Source organism: Pholcus phalangioides, unplaced genomic scaffold, assembly GCF_987345545.1.
Source record: "Pholcus phalangioides strain wild (caught in Gottingen) unplaced genomic scaffold, Ppha-v1.0 ptg000021l_1, whole genome shotgun sequence".
Taxonomy (NCBI): Eukaryota; Metazoa; Arthropoda; class Arachnida; order Araneae; family Pholcidae; genus Pholcus; species Pholcus phalangioides.
This window is the reverse complement of record NW_028301614.1, coordinates 8475686-8501888: the sequence shown is the minus strand read 5'-3', so window position 1 is coordinate 8501888 and position 26203 is coordinate 8475686. Positions and strand designations below refer to the sequence as shown.

At 34.2% G+C, this 26203-nt stretch overlaps 1 protein-coding gene across 2 annotated transcripts; it reads left to right on the top strand.

The window, feature by feature from the left end:
* Positions 1-844: 844 nt before the first annotated feature.
* Positions 845-26203, top strand: Rab6 (RAS oncogene family member Rab6). Of its 2 annotated transcripts, none has more exons than XM_089249122.1 (8): positions 845-1096; positions 5829-5887; positions 7588-7641; positions 7920-8025; positions 8242-8353; positions 14055-14148; positions 14308-14371; positions 22852-26203. In XM_089249122.1, exons 1-8 carry the CDS (start codon positions 1027-1029, stop codon positions 22920-22922), a joined length of 630 nt encoding a protein of 209 aa, XP_089105248.1. In that variant the 5' UTR covers positions 845-1026; the 3' UTR covers positions 22923-26203. The 2 variants fall into 2 exon arrangements, with proteins under 2 accessions (XP_089105248.1, XP_089105247.1); XM_089249121.1 differs by lacking the exon at positions 22852-26203 and adding an exon at positions 18391-21226 and having other exon boundaries at positions 897-1096.

The following is a 26203-nucleotide window of genomic DNA, read 5'->3' as shown; positions in this document are numbered from 1 at the left end:
TGGGGCCCAAGAATTATTCTGGGGGCCCTTCAGCCCAATTTATATAAAAACAAATGCGTATAATTTCGGGATCCTGTTTCGAAAATCAAAAGAATCAAATGTGAAATAATAAAAAAATCCTTTGAAAAAAAAAATTATACGAAAATTTTAAAATATTTAATCCCATTTATAGTGCCCTCTTCTGTCATCTAACGGCAAAAAGGCGAAAAATTGCTTTTCATCATCATTGATTTGTATAGTCTACATTAAAGTTAGTAGATAGCAGCAGCCATTCCACTTTCGTTTATAAAACTTACAGAATGCTGAAGTTCACAATCCTATCAATAGATGACACAAAACACTAATATTCAATATTTTAAACTATGACCATATTTGAAAAAGAACGGGACGTTTCATATATTCACAACTGAAATTTGTTCACAATTGAAAAAATTCGAAGTAGATTTTTTTAACATACATCATAAAATAAGCATTCTCACTGAAATAGTGAATTAGTCAAATACTGCGAAATAAATGAAGCTGCAGGTTTACTAAAAACACGGGATGTATGGTCATTACTAGATTGAAAATTTAAAATATTTTATAGAGTTTGATTTATTGCGAAAATATAGGTTTAACGAAAAACGAGCTACCCATTCACGATATATTCATCTTATATGGTTTTTTTTGTTTCTAAATTCAGACATTTACTAGAATAAACAACGGAGCTGACTCATACCATGGGCGGTGCCCTCTGAAAAAAACACCAATCGTATTAGCTTTCTTACTTAAACTTGCTCTGAAACTTATAAGAGATCTTTTCTGATTCGACAAAATTTCCAAACGCGTGATCACTAGTCAGCGTCTTGACGGCTACGACGACGCCGCAAGCAGACGTTATTGACGTTTTTCTCGGGGCCCAGACCGTCAGACGTGTCTCCAAGAAGCGAAAGTCGACGTCCCGAGAAGGGGTGTGTTTACCGTGTTTAAAAGTCCGTTTCAATTTAATTGGATATTAATAATACACTTGCACGTAAGTCATAAATAATGGCGACGTCCGGCGATTTCGGGAACCCTCTCCGCAAATTCAAGCTCGTCTTCTTGGGAGAGCAGAGCGGTAAATTGCATTTATTTGTCGCTTTACTTTTAAGCCTAATCACCGGTTTCTATTTCCCCCCCATCAATTTACTCAATTTCTTCAGTTGGCGATGACCCGGGGCCTCCCCGAACGCCCTGGACATGCCAATTGCTAATCACACGTTAATAAAGATGTGCTTATGAATTAGTATTGTGCGTGTATATTTCAAATTGTGACGTGTTGGTTTTTTTTTTAATCGCTGTTGTATATGTTCACCCCACACCCTTTTGTATGTGTCACTATTTATTCGTTCGACCCGGGGGCCTCTAGTTCTTTTGGGGGGGGGAAAGGTGGCCGCCAGTAAAATGTGATCTGGTTTCGAGCGTGAGTAGGCGTATGTAGATTTGTGGGTGGGCAGACATTTTGTTTTTGCTTGGCGGGGGCCTCAGAAATGTTGTGTAGGCCGTGGACCCATTATTAGCCGTCCGGGCCGTCTTCAGAGCATTTTGGGGGGGGGGGCACCGGGCAAAGGGATTTTTCTCGAGTCCCTACCTAGCTAGAAATTCTACTCACCGATTTAATTGCTTGCTCTCAAAATTTTTAATCAGATCTCATTTTCATGAGGGCCCCCAGGCCATGCCTGGGTTAAGCCGCCGACACAGCCCATGATGCTCATAATGCAACACAACCCCTGGTTCAAGTACAGTGGGTTTCCACGTGACAAATGGTGAGCAGGTAATTTCAGTTTTGTATAGAGCCCATAGAATACCTTTACCCATGAGAAGGGGCATCAGCGACAGAGCCTGGGGGTGTCGCGGTTTCTCAAGTTCTCCAGAACTTGTATGCATCTCCTACGCAAGGTTTGCTTCAGCTATCAAGAACATATGTACAATATGTTACAAATATGTTGTAAAAATTTTGTATGTTTTTTTTTTTTTTTGACACAAAATAAAGTGTTCCAGACTCTGCCACGAAGCTGGGCTGGAAGAGATCTTGGCAACGGGATAAGTCCAGTGGCAAAGTTGTGGCGTTCATTCATTTAGCTATCAAGAGGATTTAGACTTGCTTATACTGTATACAAAGTGCTTTAATGTTTTATTTATTACTTTTCCATTGTAAGTGCATTTCATGCCTTCTGGGCTATTGTAATTAAATATCTTATCGTTACTTACATTAATCCTACAAAGAGGAAGGAAATGTGACAAGGCAGCTTTTGGCATTTCTGATGTTCCAGAGACCGACAAGTGGCAAGCCAAATTTTTAATTTGCCTTCATTTGACATTTCAGAGAAATTGCTGTGTGCGGGCACAGAAACACACACTTTCTGTCCCTGTTCTTGTTACTGGTATTGCTGTCCCCCCCCCTCAAGTTTTTCTCAACATCTCAGTGGTCAAAATGTAGCTTAAAAGTGTGATGCCACAGGGTTATTAGATTTTTTTTTAATTCTTAGTGTCTTAAGACTTAAGCTGCTGCCCCTTACAATCTGTCACGTGAGTGTAACACGCCACCTTCACCCCCACTTGGGCCACCCCTGCGCCTAATTTCGATGAATACAGTGGATCTTGCTTTAAAAGTTTTTCAGAAAACCTTCACAGGAACTGGAAAATACATCAAATGGGAAATTCCGATGAATATTAGAAAGGATTGTAGAGTATTGGATCGTGATAATATGTTGTGCTATGCAGGAAAAGGTTCCAACCAGGATCCACTGCATTACTAATTGGTCGATAGTGGTGGACTCACATTTTGAGGACCCATGTGTGAATCCCACTGGCGCCACAGTGGTGGTCGGCCAAAGTTAATTTTCTCTGGTTTCTAACTTTGAGGTGCGAATGCGAGCTGATCTTCCCTTTGAAGGCTCACCGCAAAGAGAAACAGGCCTACAATGGTACAGATATACCAATCATTACATTTGACTCGCAATTTGGATTATAGATAGCAGCTTAGGTACACACATGGCGTCCCAGATTCTGCCACAAACCTGGACTGGAAGAGATCTTGACAATGGGATAAGTCCAGTGTCTGAGTCCTGGCGTTCATTCCTTCATTTGTATTGCTGGTTGATGCTATTGTGTGGGTGGTGTGGCCATTATACTATACTCTTATCATGAGGATCAATGTTTCGAACCTTGTTCGAAACCTTGTTTGTACAGTGGTGGTTGACTGGCTGAAGTTGGTTTTCTGTGATTTCCTTACTTTGAGACTGGAATGCGAGCCTGTCTACCATTTAAATCATTTATATGCGGAGGTCAGGCATACATTCAGCGGGATACTGACATAGCACTAATTTCAAGCATTTACTTCAAAATACTAAGACTGCCGCATCAGTGAGAACGTGAAACAAACACTACTCTGACAACGTATATATGTTAGGGCTGCAACTAGGGGGAGTATAGGGGTCTGATGCCCCATTCACTGAACCATTAAGGGCACAAAGTTTATTCTTTAATCATTCAGAATTACGGAGAACATACCAGCATGTACCAATTCGTTAAAACTTCTGTAGAAGCTTGAAAGCAGAATATGCTGAAATCTGCAATGTAGGTTGCAGAACAATTTGAACAAATTTTAAGGAATGTGTATAAAACACTATGGGATTCTCACCATAGAACATTTCCAGTCAGCCAAGGGCTCATTGCAGAACAATGCAAAACATTTTGCTTTGGGAGGGGGGAATGTAAAAGAATGTGTACGAAAATGCACGTACAGCCATGTAATAGTTGTAATACTGGTTGGATCTCAGTATAACATCACCTCTGAGGACTGAATAAAAATGACTATTACTTGATCATACATATTCCTTTGTGGATATAAGAAAAATGTTTTTGAAATAAAAATGATTTGACATAACGACGGTGCTGGGTTTTGTCAACCCAGCAACTTCATGATTATGCTGATGGAGACCTTTAAAAACTGATGTCGTAGGCAGATTGACATCAAATGTTTATACACATATCAAGGTTTTTCTGTGTATGTGTAATATGATCCACTCAATTTATTTTTGGGAGGAAAGGGGGCATTACCCTGCTCTCATTCAACTTGAGGGCCTTAAATTTAAATGCAATATATTCAACTGAGTGGATATCTCGAATGATCCAGATGGTGGTCTCTTTTGTGAATTCTTCACTTTTCCCAGCACCACCTTCCACTCAAGTTGAAAGTTCGGGCAAAGGAAGCTTAGGCTAAGAACAAAGTGGAAATGGTGAGTAAAGCGACGAATGAGAAGGAAGTGAAGCCACACAAGAATATAGCTGTGAGCAAGGAACATAGTACACATAAGGGGTGGGGGCGTTTGATGTAGCAGAGAGTATCAAATAGAAACTCGCAATCAGCTTTGTTTTTTTAAATTAAAGAATGTTTTAAAATTTCATGATTATAAAAATCATTGCTCAGATAACAGTTTAAAAATAATAGTGTTGTGTGAATATCACTATTTTTAGACATAAACAATGGAAATATTCCTCATATTTTGGTTGCTTTCCTCCCTACACCTTTTCCCGTGGCACTTGAGTGGGATCACTTCTCAAAAGATCAATAATATTTTCTACTTCATTTATGAGTAAAAAGTTGAGAAAATATCAAGTTTATCAAATCCCATCCCCAAATGTTTAAATTTGTATTAGTATAGGCGGGAGGGTAGAAATGGAAATCCCCCCCCTGAATATCTTTATTTGTAGAAATATTTGTTGGTTTCATTGTTTAATTTTTTTTTACACGAGAAACATAATTATTAACACACGAAAATCCAGCGTGCAAAACATTCGGCACGCTTCAAGTATGGAAATATTGACTACACAGAAAATAAACAAAACTTGACAATTTTTCCACAGAAACATACATGATTTTTAATTCAGACTACTCAAAATACTACATTTACTCACACACAGTGCATGATAAATTAGCTTAAAACTCAAAATACAAATATTATTAACTCAAAAATATAAATATTTTCAGTTTGGTTAAGCACGTGCACACAGAAAAAGTTATATTTCCTGTCAGGAAATATATGAAAATTATATTTGGCTGTTTTCATTTGATCATCTGCACCATTTTGAAGTACATCGAGAACTTAACATCAACAATTCTGGAGAAATTTTTGACCTTACTACCGTTTTTTTAACAGTGAAAACAAGTCCTTCGATGGCCATCTTGAAGCTACACACAAGTGAGCAGAGTGGCAAAAACAAAATATCTTGAATGCGTTGCTCTTATCGGTTATCACTGAATTCCCGCTGTGCTGCGGTGCGCACCACTATACGCAGGCGCATTGGAATCAATGTGTTTATTGCACTGCTCGGATCTCTTCTCCCATCATTGCTTTGCTCTTCGTTTCACTATGTGTTCAGCCTTAGGTTATGATGAGTACCAGTTACAACTTGCTTTCAAAAAATAGGTAGCAGATGGCAGCACTATAACAAGCATTACACAGAAACAAGCCTCACTTTTGCAACGCGGACACGCACATTCCAACATATGCCAATTTGTTAGAAGTTTCTCATAGGAATATGTATGAGGTGCAGGTGTGTGGTTTAGTAGTAGTTACAATTCGCTTGTATGTCCTGCTTTATGCTTATGCTATCTCTTTTAACACTGGAAAAGTAAAGAAAAACATCTTTCTTAGAACCATCTTTCTTGAAGGAAATACCGTGTTTGGCTCCTAAGAAATCAAACTGGCGCCTAAATATTTTTTTGATTTGTCAAGTTCTGTATTTATACATGAATATAAATGAGATCTACATTTCATGTTCATATTTCTTTTCTTTTTTTGTAGTGGGGAAAACATCTTTGATAACAAGGTTTATGTATGATAGCTTTGATAACACTTATCAGGTGAGTTATTCAAGATTTTTATTTTTACCTTAGGCTATAGCATCAGTGAAGGAGAATTTCATGAATCTGCAGATTCTAACTTAATATTTTTCCTGATGCACTGGTACAGTAGAAACAGCAGCGACAACTGCATACCGGCTGTTCTTGGGCCATGCTACTCGTTCTATTAGGGTCCCAAATCCAAAATGAGATGTCAAAAATAAAAAATTTATTGACCAAAAAAGAAAAGGATCTCTGCTGCCAAATTTGAGTTGAAGGGAGAATAATTTATGTTCACATTCTAGGAGTCACATTAAATCGTAGGTGACAGAACCAAAAAATAGCACAGGCATGTTGTGTGTTTGGGCAGGAAACTCTGTATGAAATGTGAAGAATGAGTGGATGTGTTATTGTGATGGAGCTGACAATTGCCTGCTTTCCACTGGTCCGGTCTCGCAGCAGCACGAAGGCAATGCAGAGATGTTACTGAAGTACTCTGTGATGACTGTTGTGTACTCATAACCATGCCGCTGGAGCATAACTGACATTGCTGCAGACTTGCCTTGTTTTTCTTTCTTTTGCCTCGGATGTTGGGTGCTTCCATTGTGATTACTAACTTGACAAATATTTATATTTTTATACATGCTACTGCCAAAGCTCGAAATTGGCCACTTAGGTTGAATTGACTCGACCAATGTCCTAATTCCAGGCCTTGGCCAGTATGTTCCCATAGTAGCCGGAGATCCTTGGCCAACGTCTGATCACAAAAGATGATTCAGGGTCATTGCTAAGTTGGCATTTTTTTGTGATAATTATGTCCACATTAGCTATGGCAACTTATAAAACCACACTCACTATGCAGTAATCATTCCCCCCCCCCCGAAATTTGATAGAAAAACTATATTATATAGTTTTTCCCCCTCTCAAATTTCTTTTTCTTCCTCTTGTTGCATGAAGCTAATCCAATACAGTTACTACATGTACTACATGTAGCCATGTATCACATGTTGGAGAAGAAGAAAAATGGTTTTGGCACCTACCGGACAGTCTTGCATCAGCACATCAAACTTTGGCCAAACCTCTCAGCCATTTTGCGAATTAAGGGCTTTTACAGTAACATATATATAAAAGAAAGTTTTTTCAAAAAAAGAGCACTGACTGCTTCATATTTTATATTTTCAACATACTTACATTTCGCAAAGATTATGTACTTTTTGCTTTTACTGATATAATAATTAGCTCTTCTTAACCCAACTTATTGTTTGATTGCTCATGTAAAAAACGTGAAATTTTTAGTGAAATTATAATTGAATGGCAAGAATAATCATAATTTAGATATGCTTATATTAACCATGCTCTTATTAAATGATAATTATACTTATAAACACACACACACTACTAATTTCTTTTATCCGAATAGAAATTTTTTGTGTGTGTACTTTAAGAGTGCATTATGTTGCTCTTGATTGGAGCTGAGACCAGTATTACACTAAAAAAACTATATAAAAGCTCTTTTATAAAACTTTAAAATGCAAGCAATAAGCATATCTGCTACTTTCAAATGAATGTAAAAAATAGGTTTATGGTTGATTTTTTTAAAGTTTTGTAAAATATATTTTATCAGACTTTTATAGTGTAGTCCTGGTGGTCTGTCTGACTTACTATTGATAACAATGCAATTACAATGATGTAATACTGATGTTACTATTTTTCTTCCATAGGCAACAATTGGTATTGATTTCTTATCTAAAACAATGTATTTAGAGGACAGGACGGTGAGTTCACGCTCTGAATTTATATAAGTAAATGCACACACATTTCTCTGGAAAAAAAAGAAATATGAGAAATATATATATTTTAATTGTGGTTGGTTATTTTTCTTAAATTATTGCTATGAAATGCTATAAAAAAAATGCTAGCATAGAAAAAGGGCGATATTTTTTTATTGCATCCAAATTATTTATAAATGAGAGTGCAAATGTATTTGATGTGTGCGGCATGATACAGAATATACAGAATTTGCATTTTTTTTTTCACTACCATTATATTGCAGGTTCGACTTCAGCTATGGGATACTGCTGGTCAGGAAAGATTTCGTAGCTTAATTCCTAGTTATATAAGGGACTCAACGGTCGCTGTAGTTGTATATGACATTACCAGTGAGTTGATCACTTATTGAAGAGAATTAAAAAAATGTTTCTAAGAACATATTTTCAAGTTTCTACAGAAAAGAAATTTCAATTTTTTTCCTGAATTTTTTTTTCAATCCTTAAAAAATTTTCTTAACGCTATTTTTAAAATATTTTCAGATAAATTTCCAAATACTTTCAAATTCTTTATCCTTGTATTGTTTTTATTTTTTTTTTTCATTCTAGATGCTAATTCATTTCACCAGACATCCAAATGGATTGATGATGTGCGAACTGAGAGAGGAAATGATGTCATTATCATGCTCGTTGGGAACAAAACTGATTTGGCTGATAAAAGGTGAAATAGATTTTTTTCCTTTTATCATTTAATGTGCTATATATCTGTTTATTTTGTGTGTTTAAAACTCTGATGAAATGCCTTTGAACTGGTCTTGGGTTAAATAATATATTTGAGCAAATATGAAAAGGCTTTGCAACCTGTTAGGTTTCAAATGATAGAAAACTGGACGTATTGGACATAAATTGCTCAAGAGGGAGGTTAGTAACTTCTGACTAAATGTCCATAAATATTTTATTTTTTTAATGATAAGAATAAAAAATATTAAAATTGAGTAGTGTATGGAGTCGTGCCTTGACCGAACCAGTAGAATTAAGCAAGTTAAGATTTTTAATTATATTTTCAGGAATTTCGGTCAGGGAGAAGTCAGGGAATTTGAGTTTTGGTCAGGAAAATTATCAAGCAGTATTTACTTTGAACCCTGTAATTTGAGCAGCTGCTGAAAATGGAGAGGTATATTGTGACAATGTGCGAGTAACAAGAGCGATTGCTTGACAATAATTCAAACAGTAACGGGCAGTAGTAGTACTGATTGAGATTATTCATTAAGAAGTTGAGTAAAAAGAATAGTGTTGATATAAAGAAGTCTGTTGTGAGATTTGGATGTATTAAGCTGTAATAAAGTTTGTTTCTTATAAGACGCTCCCTTCCCCAGAATACATTTCTTCAAGTTGTGACCTTCCCTGGAAGCTAACACATTTTAAGTGAATTTGTGCTTCATTGTGTGGTATTTACATTGTCAGAGTTGTGAATTTTTTGCGTTCTGATGGTGCTGTGATCAATCTTTTGAACTGAAAATGAAATGTTTGAATTTCCATGTTATGTAAGTATTGTGTTCAAGGTCTGCCTGCTGTCTGTGGGGAAGACTTTTTCAAATGAGGGAACCAGCTTCTATTCGCTTGACACGTATAGTAGAACCCCAATTATCCGCACTCCAGTTATTCAGATCACTTTGAGGAAAAAAATATGCAGAATTTGCATTTAAAAGTTTCTTATCAGTGAATGATATAGTGAGCTAGTGTAGCTATACCTGATTCACAAATGAATCGCAAGCCATGTCACTTTCAGTGACCATACTGACAGAACCATCAGCTAGTAATGTGTTTGAGTGTGTTGACACTAGAGATGTGAGGTGAGAATTTTCGCAGGAGAACAAGAATATTCTCTTGGTCATGATGAGAGGTTTTAAAAGTTTGGTTATGAAGATTTTAGAAACCTTTAGATTAAAACCCTAAAAATTATTTTAAAATTAGATAAATTTTCAGAAATTACTTCAAAGCAAAGAGTGGAACTCAAAGTTGATGGACGAAGGAAGCTATTCTTATACAATCACCTTCATTCTAAGAAGATACAGAACTGTTGCTTTCTTCATACACTTTCTGTGTCACTCACATTTCTTTGCAAGTTGTGCAATTCAGCCATGTTGGTTTCATTTTCTTGCTTTTAAATTTTCATATTGTGGCATACAAACTTCAGTATTCCCTGTCTTCTTGACAGGGAGAGAGATGAGATTCTTGAGAATATTCACTCGAAGGACTATTATAAATTACCAGAGAATATTCTTATCGTAAAATAATAAGAATTATTCTCAAGTTATTTATAGAGATTATTTATTATAATGCATGTTATTACAAATATTCTTGAGAATGCTCTCTGGAAGGACTACTATTATAAATAACTTGAGAATAATTATTTACAATAAGAATTATTTCCCCAGTAATTTGTAAAAGTAATCCTCCCAGAGAATATTTTCAAGGATATCATATATATTTATATATTATAAATAACAGGAGAATATGCTCATCAATAATAAAAATATTCTCTAGTTATTTATAATAGTCCCAGAGAATATTCTCGAATATTTTCCTTGATGAGAATATTTTCCTGAAGATTATTCTTGAGAATTTTACATCTCTAGTTGACACAGTACTAAAATTGATGGAGTGGCAGCCTGAGTGCAACCATTTACAGCTACTCACCATCAAGTGGAAGTGAGACTTGGCTGTACAGAAATGAATGAAGATGGCAAAATTGACTTTGACAGATATAAAAACCCTTTCAGCTTTCCACCAGGTTCATCTATACAGGTGGAACACCTGTTTTGCACCTTTCTTTCAAATTGAGCACAACTCAGGTTTATTGTCATGGGCAATTTACTACCTAGTGAGTTGTGCCAGAAGTGTAAGTGTGTGTGTACCCAACAGTCTGAGTATCTAGTGTTGTGTATGATTTCAGTGCTGTTATCTATATTTCAGAAGTGAAGTATAATGACTAAATATTTGTACTGTTGGTAGGTCTGTTACTCTCTGTGGGTGAGACTTTTTAATGGGGAGATCGGCTCGCATTTGCGCCTTGAAGTTGGGAACCACAGAAAACCCACTTCAGCCGACCACCACTGCAGCTGCATGGCAGGGGAGTTTGAGTCACCCCGTATATAATTTATCCTGGTATCACTCTTCAGTTTGTGACCCCCATCGCGTAACCCTGGCCGTCAGTAAGTAGCTGTGGGGCCTAGCTAAATACATTTTCTAAGGACAGTTTATTGACAGAAGACTTGGGTATATTTTATGGCTCATTTATTGTCTTTTTGATGGCTGGCCGTGACTTGATTGAGCTGCCATCTTCAAACTATTTCAGTAGGGGATTGAAGACACTTATTGATGAAATCTAAATGATGATTCTGCAATATTGATTAACAGTAACCAGTCAGTGACACGTTAAAAGATTTGACTGAATTTTATTTCAGATTTTCCCCCTATCTTCACACATGTATAGTACTGGCATAGACTGGACTCCCCTGGGCACACTTGCCCATACTTTTCAATTATTTTTCTTTTCCGTACTTAGCGCTGACAGACGTGCTTTTGGGAGGACAAAGAAAAACAACCAATCGTGATGGCGCTGGTCTTCAATTGTCATTGGTACGATCACTGCTGGCGGACTTCTGGTTCTTGTAAGCTTCAAGTCTCTTCTCGAGGTCCTCATCCAGATGCAGGTGTTGTCCAGTGGAGCGAGTTATTATTGTACGCGGGATGGCACCATACCTGCCCTTCATGATGTTCATCAAGTGCGGTTGGCCCGGCAGGTTGTGACGTGATGGATCAGCGAACAGCCGCAGGTTTGATGGTGTTTTCTGCAAAAAAAAAAATCCAGAAAGGAAATTAATTACATTGGTAAATGGTATTGTATAGACGTGGAATTGGATGAAATATTGAACCTTTTTTTTGGGATATTTTACCTTGATCCTGTTGAATGCAGTCTGCGATCGGGTCACTATCCGGTTGCAGCTGATCCCAAGTGGGTAGATGTCATGCTGCTTCCAGCTATCATCGGTGGAATCCCTGTTTCCTTGTGCGGACATCCCGAAGATTCTGAGATGAGGAAACAAAACAATAACAATTCAGGATGGACTTCATCTTTCATATTTTTCATGTATCTGTAAAATTAGTAAATGCTCTCTCCTCTCAATATCCTTGACATTAGCAACATTTCTGTTCCGACTACAACCAAACTGTGCTCAAAAACTCGAAATTTTGGTATATCTAGTAATCAGAATTGGCATAATAATAGATCACAGATTTCCAGGGCCGCAGCTAGGAGTAGGTGCAGATGGGGGGGGGGGGGCTGTCCTAAGGATTAAGGATTTGGGGGAAGATTAGGCACTTTGTCTGAAGGATTTTTTTTTCAGACAGGATTTTGTTGTATAAATTTTTCTTCAAGTGTGGGGTTTTCATCATCTGGGGAATTCCCCCCATTGAACCACCACTGGCAATGAGAAGCAATCGCCCTTCCTTCAAGTTTGAACGATCAAGTTTGATGATATATCTTGGGATTGTCATTGCCAGGGTTAAAATGTGATATAAAATGATATTTTGTTTTTTACAAAAATACAAAAAGTAATTTCTGGTTGGCTCGGGGAGGGGGGACTTATCCTGCAGACTAATCACGTACAAACTGCAGACGTCATGGATGGGAGTTAATGACTTTCAGAAATGCTCTAGTTCATTAGAAATTACGCAGAGGAATGTTTGAGGTGCACTATATATGCCCTTTAACTGCTCCTAAATTATACGGGGGGGGGGGGGGCAAATGAAGGTGCCATCTATCATTGGTCGCCCCAAGCTCATTAGGGAAAAATATCTTATTTATACGTATCTTATATATCTTTCCCTGGTTCGTACCTGGGACCTGACGGTAACCTTCACTGTGGTAGATGAGCATCTTACCACCACACCACCCAGGCGCTGACAAAGTATCTAGCTTTGAAATACTACCAGGTCTAAGCACTACCCCCAAATTAGGGCATCTTAATCTGCCCAATTAGCAAGGAAAGGTCTTTTTAACCTTGGCGCCAGCCTGAATCTGTGAAGAGGCTTTAGAAATATAAAATTGAAAGAAAAAAGAAAATGGCTGCCTTATTTACCTTTTTCTTGATGTTGAAAGAAGGCAGGCCCCAAAGAAGTCTGGTACTAGCTAATCCGCTGGTAAGATTGAATTCTGATTTTTCTTTTCCTGATTAAAAACTGTGGTGGCTGAAGAACTTCTTGGCTGACCGAATGACTGATGAAGATGAATATCCATTGTTGTGATTTTGCTTTCAAAGTGGAAACAATCAAAGGTACTGTTGGCATTGTTTGCATTTTCAGTTGGAAAAAAAAAATAGCAAATAAAATTTCATGATATTTGATTGAATTAAGGATTCTGAGTCGGGGGCCATATGCAGAATCACAGAATCAACCTTTGTTATCCTCCTCCACCACCATAGGCGGAGATAGACTTGAAAGTGGGGGTGCGTGATGATGATGTCAATTCATATATACCAAATAGATTAGATCAGTCAGTTTTAACTTTTTTTTTTATGCTGGGGGCACCACCAGATGGCATATTGTTTCGTGTAAACAACAAGGCAGACACCTTCACATCTTATGGTATTTGATCAACACTGGACAACTTTTGATAACAGGTGAAAATATTAAATTAATTCAATAGCAGTTATTAGGATGGAATGGCCCCTTTCCTACTGCCGCGGATCCATACTATTACATGTTCAAGCAATTTTTAATACAGTATGTAAGTACAAAATGTGTAAAAAAACAAATTTCATAGTCATTATATTATACACTAAAGCTAAATTCTTTTTTGTAAGAAATAACCTTTCTTTCATGTATTATCAGATTATCCAGATAGGATCTGGTCCAATTGATCTAGATGATTGGAGTTATATTGTACTGCTATCCAAGCCAAAAAAGACAGTTGTATAAATACAGGCTGTCGTCATCTGCTTCATATTCGTAAATTGCAAAGATGACTGTACTTAATGGATTGAACAATGATTGAACAATTTCCATTTAATTTCTAAAGCTTTTAAAATGAGATAGGCCAAATATTCAGTTTGTGGCTTATATTGAAAAGTAATTGTATATAGTCTTATGTTCCCTGTGTAAAGTTACATATATGCGCTATTGACTGGAGGCATTCTCTGATTTACAAGTGACTTAACAATTGGATACTTAATTAAGTCTTATTTAGCTAGTCCAGAATTAGTTTGTTTTTCAAACATGTTGATTCCTGTTGATATTGGTCGAAATATTATTCACCTGTTTTGTTTCTAAAATAAATTATTTACATATTGCTATATACTATACTATACTATATATTTTTTATATCTGTATATATATCTAACATGTTTTCTTACATTCAGGCAAGTAACTACTGAAGAAGGTGAACGGAAGGCTAAAGAGCTCAATGTGATGTTTATTGAGACCAGTGCTAAATCAGGCTACAATGTGAAACAGGTAAACTTTTAATGGGAAAACTCATTTAGGTGTTTCCTCTTACGAAGCATTGTAAAATACTGCTAATATATGGTGTAAAAAATATTTGCTCAGTGATATAGTTTAATATTTGCATTTTTTAATGAAACAAATAATTTGTTACAATTTTTGCATTTGCAGCTTTTCAGAAGAGTTGCTGCTGCGTTACCTGGCATGGAGAGCACAGAAAGAACAAAAGAGGACAGTATCCTTTTCTGTTTGTACGTGAATTCCATTGTAAAATATATTTGTATTACATGTTTTAAATTTTCTTACTGCTTATATTAACTGTTTTGTCGAATAGTAATGTTTCAGGGTAAATTTTGGTCTCTGTTCATGGTGGTGGTTTCTCTGCTCTGTTCATTTCTCATATCCAATCTTCGCTCTTCTTTCCAAGTAACATTTTTCTCTTTTGCTTTCTTGTCTTATGCTTCCCATTTCTACTCTAACTTCATTGTTTTTAATTGAATGAAGCAAACTTAAGCTTGAATCTGGTCAGTGGAAGAGATGAAAAAAGAAAAGTGTGTTACAGTCAAACCTTATTGATACGAAGCAGAAAGTATCAGGAATTATTTTGCATTACCTGGATTCTATGTTCACTAAACAATGCGCCCACTAAAAAAAGTATTGCTGCGTTTTTTATTTTGATGAATTTTCATTTAAAATATTTTTCATCTTTTGAAAGTTACTAGTCACATTTTGGTTTGAATAATCTTGTTTTTCATGTGTCTGAAATGTGCGGTGTATATTATTCACACATAGTTATAACAACTTTTGTTTCTAGAAAAGAATGAATTTGCAGTATCTAGGTCTATATTTGAGGTGGGGGGGGGGTTAAAGTCAGAGTGGTGTAAGTTGAGATTAATCTTCATTTTGAGAAAAAGGTTTCACTAGCATTGTTTTCATTGAGTCCCATGTTAAAAATTTAGCGATTTCACAAACTAGTGGCAAATTCTTGAAGTTGATACTTAGTTCATTGTTTCTTGTAATAGTATAGCACTTCTAGATTGTATTTTTGGACAGAAATCAAGAAATCAGAATTGTTGAAAATGTGGCTTGCATCACTCTGACTTTAACCCCCTCATCTAAAGAAAATTTCTCTTCACACCCCTTTTTTAATTGTTTATAGTATATCTTCATAGCCAGTGATTTCAATATAGAGTTGTAAAGAGATCATTCAGGTTCAAATTCAGATTGTAAATTCATTCAGATTCTTATTCATCTTTTTTTTTCTATTTTTAAAAATGACTTGTTTGGATCCATAAAGTTAGGAAATATAGGTACTGTTTGCAGCCGAATTGGATACTTGGCCATTATTTAGGGGCCTACCTAACACTAAAAAATGTGGTAACTCACTTCTGATTTGAAATGAATGGCACACTTCATTCACAGGAAAATATCTTTTCATGTTGTGTTTTTTTTTTTCATAAAAAAAAAAAATTTGCTCATACAAATCACTACAAGCATCCTTCGCTTTACGCGATTTTGAAAAGTTGATTTTAGAAATTGCAACTGGCAAAATTTTGTCTGTTCATAATAACCATATTAAAGATATGAGTTGTTAAAGTGACAAGATCTGCTGGATTTCATGACTTAGATGAGACAAATGAGGGACACGCTCAGATTAAATTCACCAGCTCTCACTAATCAGCATCTTTTTATAACATTGATATTGCCAAGAGAATTTTGATCAAAGAAAAAGATCATAGTGAAACTAGAATTTTGGCATTTGCAATGAATATTCAGAATTTTCTGGCTATTCTCTTGGTACTGAAGTTTTTATAAAGAGACAAAGGATTCAACTTGTCACGTGAATTTTGACTATTTCATTTGAAAATTTATCAGCCAATTATCATAACAGGCTCTTCAGGAAAGAAAACACACACTCACACTAGAATCAATCGGAAGTATGGAAGCGACGGGAGTAAAAAATCTTAAATTTATTCATATAACTCAAATTCACAAGATTTATTTCAAAGTTTGAATTGTCAGTTCATTCAAAAGGAAAAAAAAAAATTATTTTTGTGAGAAAGAGTTTGGTTTATTTTTTTAAAATCTTTCTGAAGAAAACTTCCCTATCTCTATCTTACCCATGCTAAATTCAACTCCCTGTATGCGATTATTTTGTGGAACCAATTAGTCTCTGAAAGCGAGGGATGCCTGTACTTTGCTTTGTTAGCTATACAGGTAGAGATGGACATTCATTTTTATATCAAACTGAATTTTATGATATCTAGTTTAGTGTTAATGAGGTTTGACTGTGTTTCCATATTTTAGTAAAACAATTGCCTTTTTCATATGTCTATTTAATTTAACATGCATTAAAAGTTGCAGAATTGAAAAGAAAATGTTACATCTTTATTGTCATATTGCTCAACTCTTAACTAAAAGAAATTGTTATAATACAATTTTAAATATGAAATTAGTGATAGTTATTGACCATCTCTAGCATTACTTCAGAAGCATGAATTAGAGGTGGTCATTGTCTCCCTGCACTCATACTGTTGGGTGCAAATTGTAAGAATGCTAAAATAATAGTAATTTTCGTAAGTATTGAGTGAAACAGTTAATCCAGTAATTCAAATGTTCAAGAGATGCGAGGTTGGAACTTGATAAAAATTAAAGAAAAATTAATTCAAGGAAGAATTATTTAAAAAATCTTACTTATACAAATACAAATACAACGCCACAACAGGCAAAATGCCCAATGAGGTGGCTGAGAAAAAGATGCTCATAACAAATATGGGCTTGTTCGGTCTTGACATGTAAAAAATGGTGGGTTATCTGGAGAAAGCGTTTGTCAGTTAACGGAAAAATGAAAATTTAGACAGAATTTGCTAAAAATGTTGGACGTACCCAATAAACTTCTATCAAAAAATTTTCTCATGCATGTTGACTTCATTAAGTTTATATTTTTTTCTAATTGTCAGAAATAGATTGTAGCACCAACTCCAAAGTAGCTTTTAAAATTTGCCATTCCACTGTATTAATACTTCTGATCAATTTGACCTTGATTTAACTATTTCCTCAATTTAACAAATAAAATTGTCAATTTTTTGTGATTTGTTAAATCAGAGTTTGACTATGTGTTTCAGTGGAATATTAGTATTCTAATTTTCTAATACAGTGGATATTCGCTGATCACATGATGAGGATGCGCCCTGTGGCAGACAAATACCAATAATTGGTTTTATGAATGGGGTGCATAATGATATACAGCCTCATATATTTGTTGTGATCCAAAGATAGATGTAGCAGTTTCATTTCTGTATATATTTTATGGCAGGCCAATGGTAGAATTCAGGTTAGCTTTGATATTTACACATTTTTTTTTTTTTTTTTTTTCAAATCTGAAAAGATAATGAACTTGAATTTTGTCATAATGAACCTGTTTAAGACTTGAAGAAAAAGAGGGTTTTATGTTGATGTAAAAATAACTATTACATCAAATCCTTTTACACATTGGATCTTATTGAACCAAGAGTACACATTTCATCAGTTTTTTCTTGTTACGTTCTAAGTTTGTGTTGGGCTGTACTGTGCATTTTTATAAATGATTTAGGTGAAAAAAACCCTTGTTTGACAATTTTCTTGAGTAATCGGTTGATACAATACTCAAGCAGATGAGTGTGATTTATTTTTAACCAGTCAGCTCTCCAATTAATTTCTAATTGCTTTCTTTTTTAAAAGTTTGAAGCTAATAAAATGAATTTTCATGATTGAAATTTTTTATGAATACATTTAAACTGAACTTCCTCATGTTCTTGACAGTTTTTTAACATCACCGAAAAGAATTATGATAATTGAAATAATTACCAATTATTTTTCAAAAATTGAAATAGATTAAATATTGGTGCAATGACGTATGCCGTTGTAACCACCTGACTGGTTAAAGTTCATATTGGGGGCATATTTTGCAACAAACAAAAATTATAGAATTATTCTTTCACAGTTTCATGTCATTCATATCAAAAGAAGCATACAAAAAACTTTTATTATTAAGTAAACTTTCAAGTTTTATTCATAAAAGTTTTTGTTGGAGGAAAAGTATATAATGCAGAGAACTAACACAAAATGCAAGTTTAAAACGAACATCAGCATTATTATTTTTGCATTAATCATATATCTCTTCTAACCATCCAGATTCAGGATATTTTTGCTTTATATTGGTTTGATTTCATACATCTGTTGCCTTTTTGTTTCTTTTCCTTGACTTTTGTGCAGTCGTGGATGTTGACCTTAAAGATGCTCCGAGTGAAGCTCCAAAACAGGACACTGGCTGTATATGTTCCATCTGAAATATAATGCAGTTTGTACGTCTCGACCCGCAGTTTCTTTTTTTTATTTTGTACTTTTTTTGGACTCTTTTCTTCGGCTGGCTCACTCGTAATGTCTCAAAGGCTGTTTGTACATAATTTTTTTTTTCACAAATCCCTTGAAATAATTGTCTTGTGTACTTATTTTCGTTTTTTTTTCTTGGTGCCGTTTCATATTAATCATGTTTTTTTTTACTGGTAAATTAAGCCTTATTTAATTGAGGTTATATTACATGCAGTTTATTCTATTCAGAGTTTTTTTCCTATTGGTTATTTTCCCCCTCCATAGATTCAATGTTGTTCAGGTGTTCAGAAATTGTTTTCGTATTTTCACTGGATTTAGTTATTGATCTATCTCTGTGTTTTGCAAAGATTGTAGATATTTTTTTAAAAAAGGTGAAACTCATGCTTTTTTTTAGTCCCTGTCTTTTTTTTTGTGAATGTCTTTAATGTATGATGGTGAAATATTTGAATTATTTTGTACACTTGGTTGTAAATTATGAAATGTTTTATTAAAAAAATTATTTAGAAGTTGTTCTTACTATAAAGTTGCTGTATTTTAAGATTTTTTGTTTTTAACCAATATGCCATAGTTATTTTCACTTTTTAAAGAAAATGTGCCTAACACACAAGTGTATGCCTTTGAGTCTGTTTCGGCTCAATATAATAAGTGTTTTGATATTTTCACTGTACATAATTATTTCCTAATCCTATAAGTAATGCTTCTATAAACTTTTAATGAAGTCATTGTGTGGTGAGAGCATTGTGTGTAATGCCATGAGTTGTAGTTTTTACCAGCATGTCTATTTCATTACTTCTCGATAGATTGTGATATCCTTTGAGGCTGGCAGCATAACATTTTACTGGGGAAAAACTGTTAGATGTATCGATTCACAGCATGCAGAATTATGTGAATAGTACTTATAAGGCTACTGGAAATTTTTGTGAAAGAATATTGCTATGGAAAATTTTTAGAATTAAGGTTTAATATATCTTATTTTCAGTTATTATAGTTTTATAGTTTTATTTCCACGATGAGACTATAGCTTCTGGAATTGCCGTTTTCCCCATAAATTATTGCTGTTGAACGTAATTATTTGACTTATTATTAGAATATTTTGTTCATTACGTTTTATTTTTGCCAGAAGCAATTTGTATTGAGTTTATAGCTATTCCACAGCCGAACTTCCCCATATATGGTTTTCCAATCTTGTATGTCAGTTTATTTTAGCATTGAAAGTGGATCCATGTTTTGTTCCTTTTATTTTTTCATCCATACATTCCAGCCACAGACATGTTATCTTCTATATCCTGTTATTAAAATAGAAATTATTTCAATAACTATGGATTGAATGTGAATGTTAGTTTTTTTACCAGGCCATAAAGAAGTGAAAAAAAGAAATTTAGTTCCCGCTTTCTAAAACTTCTGGAAGAAAATTTATGTTGAAGTATCCCATTCTCTCATCATTAAACAATAATAAAGTCAGATGCCCTTCACGATTCATTTGCACATTTTAAATAGCTGCTGCGTAGAAGCGAGTGTCCGTTTTATATTTTAGAGGGTCTTTGTGTTACCTAAGTATGCATTTATTTCTTGTAAGGTGTTCAATTTTTCATAATCATTTCATTAAAAGTAGATTTAATGTAGTGGAAAATAAGAGAAAGCAAAGCCAGGTGATAGAAATGGATAATAACTAAATTAGGATATGGATGAGACAAAAAACATTTTCATCAAAATAAGGTTTGAGGAATTTAAAATTTGCATATTCATATTATACATAATCCATGATGTAATTTTATACCACAAAATAAATTTGATACAAAATTAGATCATGAATTATGTTTCATACTAAGTCCTAGTATTTGTTTTTCTTTTAATTTCTTTAAAGTTCTAGAAGTTTCAGCAAATACATATTTTCCATTATGTGTTGGTTCAGTCAGTGTTTGTCGGAAACAGTGCTAAAAAAATAAAGTGCTCAATTATGTGCTTGATGAAGTGTTTTCTGCATGAGCTTTATGTGAAAGTATTTCATTCCCCCCCTTAAGATGTATACCTATTGAAATCTTGCTTTATTTAATGCTGCACATTTTAGTCCTGAAAGGGTTTTGTTATAATTGAATGAAGATAACTTCACAATACCTAGAGCCAAGCAATCTTACATTCCCACTTGCAACTGAAATAAGTGTTCTTGGCAGCAAAATAGTTTTTTTAAAAAATGTTATCAATTAACAGAAATGAGTTTGACTAACAAGAGAATGTATGATTTGTTGAACCCAATATTTTTGTAATGAAATTTCGTTATGAAATTAACTGGAAATAATGGTTGTAACTGTGTAATTGAACTTATTAAATCTGGAAATTGCCACGAGGGCACAATTCTACATATTTGCTGTTGAGTTGGTTCTGATGCAGAAGGCATTGGATTTACATATTTGTGTTTGCTTGTTGATTTATGCATTTATAGATATCCCAGTTAAAAAACTGCATATTATGGATAATGTTGCATCAGATGAGTTTATTCTATATATTATTGAAACAATTCCTTCCTTTTAAGAGTAATGTAGATATAATTGTATAAAAAGAAATTGTGTGTAAATAAGTACAATCAGCTGAAATTTATGTGCATGATAAATAGGTTAAAACCTGAGAATTTTCACGGTGTGATATTGGCAACTAACTTGGTCTTGTGACTTGATAAAGAAGCTTTGTTACATTTATAAAATAAATGCTTCATTACGCATTTTTTGATTTGTGGTTATTTTTGTATTTCATTTTGACATGTTTATAGTTGATTCTTATTTTTTCTATTTATTTTTGCTTGTGCTTTTATTAGCCTGATAAGAGTCATTCATTAGCAACTAAATTACATCTAATCTTCAAAATTTATTTTTTTCTTCGCAGTCCAGAGGTTTTTCTGGCACTGTTCATATTTTATAATGTTTGTCCCTGAATGCTAGCTGTTGTGTGTTTTGTATAGCTTATGAGTTCTGATAAAAAGCCAAACATATTCACAGGTGCCTTCTTGTGATCTTAAGTGGTTATAACAATGACGTAGCAGCTTTCCCTGATGTTTATTCACCTTGACATAAGATCTCAAAAGGTTAAATAACAGTCAAATGATTTTGAGAAACAAGGAAGTGGGATAAAAACAGCCTTGATTGCATTAATGTTTTAGTTTTTCAAGCTATTAGTTTGGGACCAAGCAACATTATTTGCAATAACTTCAATGATGCTTTCTTAATGTCCACATTTGAGAATTGAGGGGATGGAGGTATAAGGATGACCTCTTATTTTTCTTTGTAACATGATAATTTTTAAAATATATTTAAGCTTTTCCAGGACATCGAAATCATCAAAATATTTTGTTTTTCTTATGTTTAGTATAAATTGCACATCACCAAATCTGGGACTTGGCTTCTCAGCAATAAAATGTATATTTAGGAATGAGAAAGTGAAAAATTAATTACAGGACTTGAGCAATCATTTCATAGTCTGGATGTCAAAAGAAAGTTTATCAGCCATCGAAATGCTAAGATGATTGAGAATGTGTGAATTCGAATGTTAAATGAATGAATGCTGATGAATTTGGATTCCATTGACTCTTGTTCAAATATCAATCTTGGTTGGGAAATATTTGTGTATATTTTATGAGTATACCTTTGTGCTTTGATTTGTTTGGTAGCTTCTCTTAAAGGCTGATATTTCCAATAAGTGGACTGTCGGTTGCTAGATTCTCTCTTCTCTTCCCTTGACTTTTGAACTATCCTTGAAAAATCTTGTTTGTTACTTGATGTACATCAGTGATCTCATGTTCTTACAGTATATATGTACCTATTAGCTCTCTTCTAAACAAATTTCCTTAATTGTGATTTTTTTACTTACAATTCAAATAGTATCTCTATATAATGCAATATTTCTTGACATTGCAGATACCTAACATTCAATTTACAATGTAAACTTAATTTTGCTCTAATTTCAATCTTTCGTTCAACATATATTTTTTTTCATCTTGTTCTCTCACCTATGCTGGTTAAGAGAGCTTTTTCGGTACTTTGAAACTTGCGTAGAAAATCAATAACCTCGAAAAGTTAGAATACTCAGTGAAGATTAAGTAAATCTCCCACTTTCATACCTGAATTTTTTTTCCTTTTCTCAAAATACGTTGGATTTTTTCGTTTTTTCCCCAATTCAGAGATTTACTGGAAATTACGATTTTGTCCGTCATCGACTTCAGTGAAAACATTTCCAACGAAAAAATCGTGAACGGTGTAGAGCTTGTATAATTCAGTTTTATTTTTATTACTTTTTTTTTTTATAGAGATTTGTATACTTTTCAGTGTTTTGTTTCCTTAACGGTCTGTTTTGCAGCTGTGCCACTGAAACCTCAACAGGAACCAGTGAAGGAAACTAAGGACGAGGAAGGTGGCTGCATCTGCTAGTCTATCGAGAGAGAGAGCCTCGTACGCATGCGTTCGTCGTCGCACTTCTGATGTCGCACCTCTGGCAGCTTTCGTTGTCTCTCGTTCTTGGTCGTCGCTAGCAAAATTTAGTGCCACCGCAGCAATAGAAGATTTAAAAATGTGGCACAAAACTATATATGTATGTACTGATGAGGGAAATGATTAAGGATTTGTGTGTATTTAATTAAATCAGATGAAGAAAAGATTGTGTGTGTATATGCAAAGTGTACACGCACACGGTATGGCATTTCGATAATTCGTGCACCCGTTCCATTCCGTAAATGAGATTATATAGTACATGTGTCATTTTGCGCGCGCAGGGGAAAAACTGTCTTTTTTGGCCAGTGCTCGGCAAGAAAACTGCCTGTTTTGCACATTTCTACTTCATTATACTTACTAGGCACGGAATTGTTTGGTTCGGATTTTTTTTTCTGTGACTAATTCCAACTGGTGCTGAAAAAGCATGTTCATTTTGTTACTTGAGAAAAGAATTATTACAGGGTCTTAATTTATTTTGGAGATTAATCTTATGATATACGAGTAAATTCGGAATATAGATTTTTCAGCTTTTGTAAGTATGGATATTAGAAATGCACTTTGAGAGCAGTGTATCAAAACCTATGGTCTTAATTGGAAGCGAAAGGAAATGCGTGAATTTTTCCATATTTTAAACACTCCTAGGGAAGGGTTCGGTATTTCTTGGAGGTTGTGAACTCTGGGGGGGTTTCTTTCAATAAATTTCCCATGTCTTATACAACATGTATCAACTCAGGCTAACTTAACACACCTTAAGGAAAAATGGTAGCAGTATATACAAAGTCTGCTCAAAATTCAGAACTTAAATTTTTTTTCATTTATTCTTACGTAGGTAATCTCCTCAGAAATTTTTCCTCATGAATAGATTGGATCGAATATACCGATTTCAACGTTGCCGCCTCTCGCTCTCCGTAGCAATGAATGAAAAGCCTTGTTTGGAGTGTTGCTCAAAGCTGTAACTACGTATTAAAAAAATGCTTGGACCAAAATCATTTATTTTTGGTTTATTTTAGAGATTTGAGAATGAAGAGAAATTGCAAAGATCTGAGCCAAAAAAGTCTTTAGATAGTGGTTTTGTGACTGCTGTTAGCATATTGGTGAGGGATTCACGTGTTTGCTATTCTGAATACTGAAATGAATGAACGTCGAAACTCTGCCACCGGAGTTATTTTGTTGCCAAGATCTCTTCAGGCTCAGCTTCGTGGCGGAGTCCGGAACACTTCTGTGTTTGGGTTTTAAATGCTACCGACTTTCTCAAATACTAGTTTGAGTGGCGAGTTCAAATTATTGCTTTTTGAGTATTTCTAACTGGTTTCAGTAGTTGTGAGACTCGTGGAAAAACTGTCGCAAGTACACCAACGTGTGAGAAGCAAAACTGGGAGACGTGAATCCTGGACGAGCCGTGACGATGTAATTTTTAACCTAAAACCAAAGTTTTTTTTCCTGACCTTGACTTGGTTATGTGAAATTTTCTTCAATTCACCAATCTCAAAATCCACCAAAAAAAAAAACAATTTTAGAAAATTTGAAAATGCCCCCAGCTATATTTCCGCGAAAGGTTTAAACCGAAACCCCAACAAAGGCAAATGGGAGAAATTTATTTCAGCTTTGAATTTCTTTTTAACCCTTTTGTCATCGCAGAGCTTTATTGTAACTCTATGAACGGAGTTTTTTTTCCTCGTTCTTTCCATACTCCTGTTTAGTTATTTCCCCACTTATATCTGTACTATATCATTACAAGAGAAAGAAAGGGTGAAGGCTACAGCACCGATCTTCCACCTATTGCTAACATGAGAACAAGGAAATCATTTTTTTAAATTTTATCACCATTACTTCAAATATAGATAATCCAAATTCGTTGCCCAAAGCCTGTACGTGATGGGGTTAAGATAATTGCAGTGAATTTTCAATGTGCTGAAAGCGGAAGGTAAATAATGATATTCGTCAGCAGTTCTATTTTGTGTGAATACATTTTTCCTTGAAGTTCAATAAAAAAAAATAAATATTTTTAAATCACTTTTACGAGACACTCATTTTCGTCTACCGTTCTGTTGACAGTTTCCGAGTATAAAAGTTAATTTTTCTTGACAAAAACTCAGAAAAGTTCAAACCTCCACATGAATTTCGTAAGGGATCTCCTACCTTTTAACATGTTAAAAAACTTCCTTATGTATAGGAATATTTAAAATCGTATCCCGAATTTTTAACACGTATATTTGATTGTGTATGCTATCCTATGTCAGCACAAATTTTTACTTATTCCTAATACGTAATTTTTACCAATTTTTAAAAAAAAAAATCAGCTTGTGCTCATGATATTAATATAACATCGATGAAATTGAATAAAAAATGATTCAAAATAAAAGAATCTGCCCAGTTTAGCAAAAGATGATGACTTTATCGACTCAATCTCATTCGAAATTAAATTTTAAAAATTAATTCTTTTCATAATCCAAATATTTATGAATAGATCTCAAATCTTTCGTTATTTTATTAATTGAACAGTTTCTTTTATATATTTTTGTAGAAAAATTGAGTATTGGTGGATTCGTAAAAGTTTTGTACTGTGTGGCACATAGGATAGGATACACAATCAAAAATATTAGATAAGATTTTTAATATTTCCTACATAAAGTTTTTATCACGTTAAAAGGTAGGAGACTCCATTTAATTGGAATGATTTTTAATACAGCTGGTAAACACATAGTAATGAGTGAAGTTTTCATTTGAAATATTTGAGACCCTGTTTTTTTTTTATCCCTATTTTTCCTCAATATTGAGATCGCTTTGATAGGATTTTTCACTATTGAAGTAATTTTAGGATTAATATTTTGGCGGCTTCTGTTATTGAGAAAAGATTTTTTTTAAACGAATGTCACTTATTTGGAGAATGCTGATAATGTGACGCACATTTTATTAAAATGATATTGAGGTTCAATATTTAAAGTGCTTCTACGTGTGATTTAAAAAAAAAAGCCTTTTTTTCCATTTTCAGAAAATATTTTTAAATTGTGATTTTTTTTTCCCTGCTTCCTTTTAAGTCTTTAGAAAATATTTTATTATATATGTTTTTATGTATTTATTTCCTTTCTTTTGTCTTTCTGCCGACTCCTATATGTGATAATAGTTTAAAGGAGTTTTTTGAATATGGCTTTCGTTTTGATTTTTGACTTTGTTTTATTATTACTATTTATATTAAGAATAATTAAATTATGTATACATGA

What these genes read in the sequence shown, in the direction of transcription:
- Rab6 (XM_089249121.1), top strand. Translation starts at nt 1,027, where the DNA reads ATGGCGACGTCCGGCGATTTCGGGAACCCTCTCCGCAAATTCAAGCTC. An exon ending in CTTCTTGGGAGAGCAGAGCG is followed by an intron (nt 1,097 to 5,828) that starts GTAAATTGCATT and finishes CTTTTTTTGTAG; the next exon opens with TGGGGAAAACATCTTTGATA. An exon ending in GCTTTGATAACACTTATCAG is followed by an intron (nt 5,888 to 7,587) that starts GTGAGTTATTCA and finishes TTTCTTCCATAG; the next exon opens with GCAACAATTGGTATTGATTT.